The 9,551-nt window shown below is 42.7% G+C and overlaps 1 protein-coding gene across 1 annotated transcript in view; it reads right to left on the bottom strand.

The window, feature by feature from the left end:
• Positions 1-9,551, bottom strand: part of SLFN5 (schlafen family member 5) — a 24,477-nt gene that overhangs the window by 4,879 nt on the left and 10,047 nt on the right. The window contains exons 2-3 of the mRNA XM_011937692.1: positions 3,573-4,624; positions 2,178-2,303 (exon numbers count right to left, since the gene is read on the bottom strand). Coding sequence (XP_011793082.1) covers positions 2,178-2,303; positions 3,573-4,584 — 1,138 coding nt within the window. The 5' untranslated portion in view covers positions 4,585-4,624. The remainder of the gene's footprint in view (positions 1-2,177; positions 2,304-3,572; positions 4,625-9,551) is intronic.

Here is a 9,551-nt window from a genome sequence, read left to right as displayed (position 1 = left end):
TGGTGGTGCGTGCCTGTAATCCCAGCTGCTCGGGGGGCTGAGGCAGGAGAATCGCTTGAACGCAAAAAGCGGAACTTGCAGTGAGCCGAGATGGCGCCACTGCACTCCAGCCTGGGCGACACAGCAAGACTCCGTCTAAAAAAAAAAAAAAAAAGCAAGGTCCATTCAGGTCACTTACTCCAAGCAGTTTGTGTTGCTGACATCCAAAGTGTGAAGCAAAGAGGTGGAAACGAGGATGGGGAGGAAGGCATTAGAGTGCCATCTTAACACCTGGCAAGATTACGTACTGTATGGTTTCATTTACGGATGCCAGAGGTTAGGGATTTGGGGAGTGTTTGACTAAAAAGGGACAGCATGGAGACTCTTTTTTGGCGAGGGGGAGGGACGCAGTCTTGCTCTGTCACCTAAACTGGGGTACAATGGTATGATCATGGCTCACTGCAGCCTCTACTTCCTGAGCTCAGGTGATTCTCCCACCTCAGTTTTCCAGGTAGCTGGGACTACAAGTGCACGCCACCAAATCCAGCTAATTTTTGTATTTCTTTGTAGAGACAGAGTTTCACCATGTTGCCTAGGCTGGTTTTAAACTCCTGGGCTCAAGTGATTCTCCCACATCCGCCTCCTAAAGTGCCGGGATTACAGGTGTGAGCCACCTCACCTGGCCATCTTCCTTTTTCTTTCTGGTAGGATAAAATGATTCTAAGCTTCTTCCAGAAGAGAAATGCCATGATAATATCATGTTGGTGAAAGTGTATTTGGATATATGTTTTGGATTACAATCTGACGATATCCATCTAAATTTACAAGCAATTATACTATTGCTTTTCCAATACAATTATTGGAATTTTTTTTCTTTCCTTTTTTTTTTTTTTTTTTTTTTGAGATGGAGTCTTGCTCTGTCGCCCAGGCTGGAGTGCAGTGGCGCAATCTTGGCTCACTGCAACCTCCGCCTACTGAGTTCAAGAGATTCTCTTTCCTCAACCTCCTGAGGAGCTGGGACCACACGCGCATACCACCACGCCCAGCTAATTTTTTGTATTTTTAGTACAGAAGGGGTTTCACCATGTTAGCCAGGATGGTCTTGATCTCCTGACCTTGTGATCCACCTGCCTCAGTCTCCCAAAGTGCTGGGATTACAGGCCTGAGCCACTGCGCCCGGCCACCACTTGGAATTTATCCTTAAAGAATATCTCAGGTATATTATGGTAAAATGTATACCGTAGCAATGTTTAAAAATGAAGAAATTAAACATCATATAAAAGTCCATCAAAAACATGACTGGGCTGGGCGCTGTGGCGCATACCTGTAATCCCAGCGCTTTGGGAGGCTGAGGTGGGTATACGGGTATACTACCTGACGTCAGAAGTTTAAGACCAGCCTGGCCAACATGGTGAAACCCTGTCTCTACTAAAAATGAAAAAAAAAAATAGCTGGGTGTGGTGGCATGCGCCTCTAATTCCAGCTACCTGGGAGGCTGAGGCAGAAGAACCGCTTGAACCCGGGAGGTGGAGGTTGCAGTGAGTCAAGGTTTCACCATTGCACTCCAGCCTGGGCAACAAGAATGAAATTTTATCTCAAAAAAAAAAAAAAAAAAGACTGGTGGCTGGGCGTGGTGGCTCATGCCTGTAATCCCAGCACTTTGGGAAGCTCAGGTGGAAGGATTGGTTGAGTCCAGGAGTTTGAAACCAACCTGGGCAACACAGGGAGACTCCATCTCCACAAAAGTTAAAAAATTAGCCGGGCATAGTAGAGTGCTGCTACTTTGTAGAGACAGGGTCTTGCTATGTTGCCCAGGCTGGTCTCAAACTCCTGGACTTAAGCAATTCCACACCTCACCCTCCCAAAGTGCTGGGATTATAGGTATGAACCACTGTGCCCAGTCTTTTCACTTTCTTTAAGGTATATTTTGTGAAACAGCTCTTAATTTTAATGTAGTAAAATTTATCAATCTTTTTGTTTAAGTTTGATCCTTTTGTGTCTGGTTTAGGAAATCCTTTCCTACCCCAATGATATAATTATTCATATATATTTTCTACTAACAGTTTTAAAGGTTTGGCTTTCATATTTAAGTCCTTAAACCTCTGGAATGGATTCCGTATATAATATAAAGTAGGAGTCAATTTTTTATATGAATGAACAATCAACATATTCCAAAGCAACCAGAGATGGCCAATTACCTGGAAAGTAGCGTTTCTGCTGCTCTTTCAGACCTTCCAAATTCTTGTGAATGCACACAGTCTTGCTGCGGGGTGTGGCAGATGACAAACTCAACGCAAGGACCATCTCAGGACACCCGGAAAGATCTTAGGAAACAAGAACCAAGGATTCAATAGGCAAAAAGGCAGATCCCAACTTACAGCTGAACTGTGCTGCAAAGTCTTTCACCCAGTCTTACAGCTCAAGCCACAGCCCACAGATACTTGCCTTTACATCTCAGGTCAGCTCAGGAAAGCCTACTGAGGTTTTTGAAGGAAAAAACCTAGCATGAAGCAACATTTTTTAATTTTATTATGTCAAAACGAAACTATATTTCTATTATTTGTTTATTTATATTTCGAGACAGTCTCACTCTGTTGCCCAGGCTGGAGTGCAGTGGCATGGTCTCAGGTCACTACAACCTCCGTCTCTCAGGTTCAAGCGATCCGCCTGAGTAGCTAGGATTACAAGGGTGTGTCACCACATCCAGCTAATTTTTTGTATTTTTGGTAGAGATGGAGTTTCACCATGTTGGCCAGGCTGGTCTCGAACTCCTGACCTCAGGTGATCTGCTTCCCTCGGACTCCCAAAGTGCTGGGATTATAGGCATGAGCCACCATACCCGGCCTGTTTTTATATTTTCAGAATGCTATTTTTTAAGGAAAAATGATGAGAAGATGCAAAGGCCAATGGATATAGATATCCGAGCAGATTCTGAAGTGGACTTTGTTTTTTCTGGACTTTTGAAGAAGTTACTATTGGTTTTCTCTTGTCTAATTTTATCTCAGGCTTTCCTTTTCCAGAGTAGAGGCATGTCACCAACCATCCTCTGGCTTATCACGTACTGGCTCCCCAAAGGAAAAAATGGGAAAACAGAGTGAAAGCCATGATTTGGTCATGTTTTGGTCCAAAAAAGGGAAGTGGGCAGTGAGAAAGGGCAAATATTTAAGAAGGCAAAGTCAGAGGAAAGTGGCAGTAAATTAAAGGGGACACATCTGTACATGTGAAAAAAAAGAAATTTCCTGAATAATTAAATGCAAGCTCATAATAGAAAAATAAGAGAAGAGGCTTGAATATGTACATGAGAAAGGATGTGAAAATTGAAATAACTAGGTCAAACAGTCCCCTGCACCAGCCTTTAATGGGGCTACTAGCCAGGGCATCTATTGAATGAAGACTAATTAAGATGGCAGAAAAAAGGAAGGGCAATAATCCACGAACTGCATCTACAGGGATTAATAAGTCACACAATTGCAACTCAGAGAGTAAATCTCTTTCCCCAGATTCCAAGGAATACCATGTCTCTCTTTCCTCTCTGAACTGCCCTGCCTTGCTGCCAGCAAACATTACAACCATTTTGTATATTGCTCCCTAACCTGGGTCGGCTTTCATCATCCAAGCAGTCCATTCTCTCGTGGGCAATTGTCTCACACGGTTGTCCTTCACCTGCCAGGAACTAGGCGCTTTGGCAAACACCACACAGCAGAATTGCTCCACCTTGATTGCACAGACATATCCACGAAGGGCCCCCTTATCATGCACTTCAAGGAAGTTAAGGACATACTGTATCTCAGGCCTCTGTGTGCAGAAATGATGGACAGGTAGCTTCTTAATACAGCCATCAATAGAAGCCCTCAGGCTAGTAAGGTCTATTTTCTCTTTTTCACATCCGATCACTTGACAAGTCCCATCGTGCACACCAAAAAATACATATCCTCCTTCAGTATTTGCAAACGCAGAAACACACTTCGGAAGTCTGTCTTTAACACAGTGTGACACGTCTGTTGAGAACATTACAAATTCAACATGTTTGGACTCAGGAAAGTTGAGTTTTTCCAGATACTGAAGCCGCTTTCTATCAAATAAAGCAGCAGCTAAGGCCTTTGTGTTACCTTCATATTGTACACTACTCTGAGCTGCCTGTGGACTTAATGAATTGGAAACATTAATATTCATAAGAGTCTGAGTCCTCCATTTGAGGAATGCCAGAGCTTCCTGAGAATCCATGATATCAGTGGATGTTCTCTGTCTGTGGTACAAATTGGAGCATAAGGTAGCAAGTGGCACACCAGCCTCTGTGTTCCATGATTTCACAAAAATCAAAAAGTGGTTTTCTTGCTGCATCTCATCTAAATGGCTTCTGAAAATTGGAGGCACATCCAATCCTACTCCATGACTTTCATAATTGTAGCCTTTGTTCTCAATCTCAGCCTTGATTATGCCTCCACCAGAATTCAGCAGAGCACATACTGCTTGCAGGATGATTTCATTCTGTTTCTCCCGCAGGCGAGGGGCCATCTCCTGCCTCCGCTGAGTCCCAAGGATGACTTTTCCTGCATCTACAACACACTCCGGAAAGTTTGTATTCGAATCAATCCTAAGACTCATCTTCTCAGCACTTGGCCTATTCCTATTCTGAAATGTTCTCCTGAAAAACAGAAAGATAGAACCATTAGAACAGCACAAGAATAGGAGAGGCAGGAAAATCAACAGATTAAGGCCATCCTGCTGAGGTTGTTCCATTCATTTATTCGTGATATGATTTGACTGTGTTCCCACCCAAATGTCATCTTGAATTGTAGCTCCCATAATTCCCATGTGTTGTAGGAGGAACCCGGTGGGAGATAATTGAGCCATGGTGGGCAGTTCCCCCATTTTGTTCTCGTGGTAGTGAATAAGTGTCACGAGATCTGATGGTTTTATAAAGGGTTTCCCTTTCACTTGGCTTTCACTTCTTTCTTGCCTGCCTCCACGTAAGACATGGCTTTCACCTTCCGTCGTGATTGTCAGGCCTCCCCAGCCATGTGGAACTGTGAGTTCATTAAACCTCTTTTTCTTTATAAATTAGTCTCAGGTATGTCTTTAACAGCAGTGTGAAAATGGATGAATACAATTCCCACATAGCTGGAGGTCAGATTTATACATGAATTAAACTTGTAAGGCGAGTTGAGGAACTGAGTCTGCTGGAAGCACACCGCCCCCACAGAAATGACCAACAGGTTATCTTTATGCTGTGTATTTAGTAACTTTCTGCCAAGTTCTCAAAGTGGCAGAGTCTCACAGGTCAGCTGCAGAAAACAAAAAATTTTTCATTGATATTTGTGTACTGGAACTGGGAAGCAATGAGAAAGCTTTTGTGATCAGAAGTATCCCTGGGGTGTGCTAATATTTATTGTTTTTCTTGATGCTTTGTCTTTCTCCTCTCCCTGAGACCTTGGCAATTTTCAGATTATTTTATAGCCTAATATCAGGAGAGGACACACCTGATTGAGTTACCAATCTGTCTTGTTGCTATGGAACAGATACATAGCAATGATGTCAGCTTCCCCTAATCCAAATGGTTTCCATCTTGTCAAAAAAAAAAATCATATATATACAGCCTAGCTGTGTTTCTGTGAGCAGGGGCATTTTCAGTCAGAAGGGGCATAGGCAAGACTGAGCCCAACATCTCAGCACCAGGAGGATGCAGTTATTCAGCTTGCTCCAGAGTAACTCTACAAGACATCAAGCACTGCTGCCAAAAAAAAAAAAAAAAAAAAGTGTTTACTCCAGTGAGAACAAAGGATCTGAGATCCAGTAGATAATAAATCATGAGTACACAATGTAAACATTGGCAAAAGAGCTCAAGTTTTTGTTGGGGTGTTACCAGGAAAAGCCACCTGCCCCAGCTGCCAAGAATTGCCACTGGAATGGCAGGTCCTTGGTGAAATTAACTGTATCCAAGACCTAGTCTTAGACATTTCAGGACCACAAAATTAATCTTTTTAGAACCCCAAAGTTCCCTTCTGAGGGAAGGTGATTTCGTACCCCAAACTCAAAATAGAAATAGCTGAGCCACAGTGATTACTTGATTACTGTTCGGTGGGAAATGTAACTATCGGGGAGCTCAGGCGTTTATTTCGAAGCTTCTCATTCCTTCCTGTAGATGCAGAGCAGTGGTCCCCAGGATCAGTTTCATGGAAGACAACTTTTTCATGGACGGGGGTTGGGGGTTGGTGAGGGGATGGTTTCAGGATGGCACTGTTCTACCTCAGATCATCAGGCATTAGATTCTCATAAGGAGCACGCAGCCTAGATCCCTCACATGCACAGTTCACAATAGGGTTCATGCTCCGATGAGAACCTAATGCCACCGCTGATATGACAGGAGGCAAAGCTCAGGCGATAATGCTCACTCACACTCACCTCCTGCTGTTCAGCCCGGTTCCTAACAGGACACAGACAGGTACTGGTCCACGGCCGGGGGGTTGGGGACCCCTGGGGTAAACTATGTGAAGCCAGATTTCAGAAGGTTGCTTGATAAGCATGAAATCAGATCAAAAGAGGCTTTTTATGACCTGATTGACCTCAGTCTCCACAATTTCATGCAGCTGTGCCACAAGGCAATCAGTAAAAGGAAGGTGGCATCTTGTAATAGTAAATCGCTTGGGCTGTGGAATGAGGAAAACCTGAGTTCAAACTCCCAGTATTTGCCAGCTTTATGTCTTTGGGAAAATTGTTTTAACCTATTTTCATATACTCTGAAACAGGTTTAAAGGAACCAACATGGTAGTGTTTTGTGAGATTAAAACAGAAAAAAAAGCAGATATCCTGGAGAGATGAACAAGAATTTTCAAAGCATTAGCTGTTCAAAATAGCAAAAAATTGGAAATAAATGTTGATAAAGTCATTCTCAGTATGGAAAATGACATTCGCTTTCACTATAATGGGCCCTATTTTGTTTTGTTTTTTTGAGACGGAATCTAGCTCTTGTTGTCTGGGCTGGAGTGCAGTGGCGTGATCTTGGCTCACTGCAAACTCCGCTTCCTGGGTTCAAGCGATTCTCCTGCCTCAGCCTCCCGAGGATCTGGGACTACAGGTGCCTGCCACTATGCTCGGCTAATTTTTGTATTTTTAGCAGGATGGGTTTCACCATGTTTTCCAGGCTGGTCTTGAACTCCTAACCTCCAGTGATCCGCCTGCCTTGACCTCCCAAAATGCTGGGATTACAGGCGTGAGCCACTGCGCCTGGCCTATATGCACTATTTTGAATGAACTCTAAGAATACAGTGTCGTAAAAAATACACAAACCACAGAACACATCTATTATTATTCCATTTATATGAAGTTCAAAAACAGATAAAACTAAATAGTATATTATTTAGGGAGACATATATAGGTAGTAATATCATAAAGAAAAGTAAGGAAATAATAGATATGACATTCAAAATAGTGGCTACCTCTGGTTGGGGAGGAAGAGGATGGAATTAGGGAGACAGAAATAGGAGAGAAATATACAGGAGCTTCTTAGCTTCTAGAAATGTATTTCTTAATTGGGGTGAATACATGTGTGTTCATTTTAATATTATTTTTATGCAATAAAGTTATATTCTCTGTTGTACATGTGGTATACTTTACAATAAAATTATCCCAAAATGAAATCAGTTTTCATTTTTTCCCCAGGCATTGTTATACAAGTACAAACTTTCTGCTCAGGCAGACAATGGTCCCCTGCAGGACTCCATCCATTGTTCCATGTATGCCTTTTCATCTCTAGTTAAAGCCCTGGGGCTCTACCTCCTAACTCTGAGAGACACACAGATTAGATCAGATTCTGCTAAAACACCCACGCGTACACACACGTGCGCAGGCATACACACACACACACACACACACCCCATAGAAGTCGTTTTCTAAAAGCAGATTCAGTGTTTTCTACATTGTTTTTATTCCAACTTACATATTTCCCAGCAGTAAATGTAATATGTGCTAAATGTGTCCAAAAAAAAAAACAACAAAAAAAACCTAAAGGCAGAACTGAAGAAAAATAACACTTATAAATTCACCATTTAAAGATTTAGCATTTCTAATGCATTTCCTTCAGCACTTTTCTCTAAATATTTTTGTGTTGTTGGTTTGCAGAGCGATTAACAATAAGATTTGTCTTTTTTTTTAACATAATTAATCCTTTTTCTAATTAGAAGAATAACAGGAGATTCCAACATAAGAATCCCAAGAAAGATGTCTGTACCTCCTTCACCCCTCATAGACTATTGAAAACAACAGTGAGTGTTTTAAAATCCAGAAATTTATTTATCTATTTTTATTTTTTTGAGACAGAGCCTTGCTCTATTGCCCAGGCTGGAGTGCAGTGGCGTGATTTCGGCTCACTGCAGCCTCTGCCTCCTGGGTTCAAGTGATTCTCCTTCCTCAGCCTTCCGAGTAGCTGGGACTACAGGTGCAAGCCACCATCCCCAGCTAATTTTTGTATTTTTAGTAGAGATAGGGTTTTGCCATGTTAGCCAGGCTGTCTCGAACTTCTGATTTCAGGTGATCCACCCGCTTCAGCTTCCCAAATAGCTGGGATTACAGGCGTGAGCCACCACGCCCAGCCGAAATCCAGAACTTTAAACCTCGATATATATGCAGAAGGAATGCCAAGTGCAGTGAAAACTTGAGCAGGAAAGTTGATGACACCAAAATAGAATGCCTGCAGTGACGGAGGCTGGGCATTGCTGGCAAAATTTGAAGTTCTCTGAAGTAGGAAGAAAACCAGTGACTCATGCATGATTACAGAACCCTCTGTCATAAGAGTTGGCACCGTGAACTGAGATTTCAGATTTCACACTATCTGGACAGTGTCCTTGCCCTGCCTCCTGCATTTCTTCCCACAAAAAACTGGATGCAGGAAACAAGAGATTCAACAAGGAAAGGAAGTTTAAAAATTCCCTCGCTGTGAAACCCCGTCTCTACTAAAAAATACAAAAGACTAGCCGGGTGAGGTGGTTACTCCAGTTACTCAGGAGGCTGAGGCAGGAGAATGGCGTAAACCCGGGAGGCGGAGTTTGCAATGAGCTGAGATCCGGCCATTGCACTCCAGCCCGGGTGACAGAGTGAGACTCCGTCACAAAAAAAAAAAAAAAAAAAATTCCCTGGCTGTTTGTGAAGGGAGGTCCGGGAATGACAGCTGTACAGCAGGCCTACAGATCACCAGGCAAAACTGCACAACAGAGCAGCAGCAGGCTTCGGTGGACAGCGCCTAAGACCATGCAATTGACAGATCACTTAATCAGTCAGTAAACTGAAAGGGTGGAGAGTAGGGGATGAATTGGTCATAGGCACTTAGGAAGATAGGCAAATACAAAAGTAGTAGAGTAAATAAAAGATAACCATAAAGCATTATTTGGCACCGTTGTAAATAAAGTCCTAGTCATGATAATATAAGCTCTGAATATTGTTCTGATAAAAAATGATGATATAAGATATAGTTGTATTGGCAGGATGTGGAGAAGGAAGGCATAGGATAAGAAGTGTTGGCCAGGTGCAGTGGCTCATGCTTGTAATCCCAGCACTTTGGGAAGCTCAGGTGGAAGGAT

This window comes from Colobus angolensis, unplaced genomic scaffold (genome assembly GCF_000951035.1).
Source record: "Colobus angolensis palliatus isolate OR3802 unplaced genomic scaffold, Cang.pa_1.0 Scaffold167, whole genome shotgun sequence".
Lineage (NCBI taxonomy): Eukaryota > Metazoa > Chordata > Mammalia > Primates > Cercopithecidae > Colobus > Colobus angolensis.
Note: the sequence above shows the minus strand (reverse complement) of the source record. Positions and strands in the feature narration are given on the sequence as shown.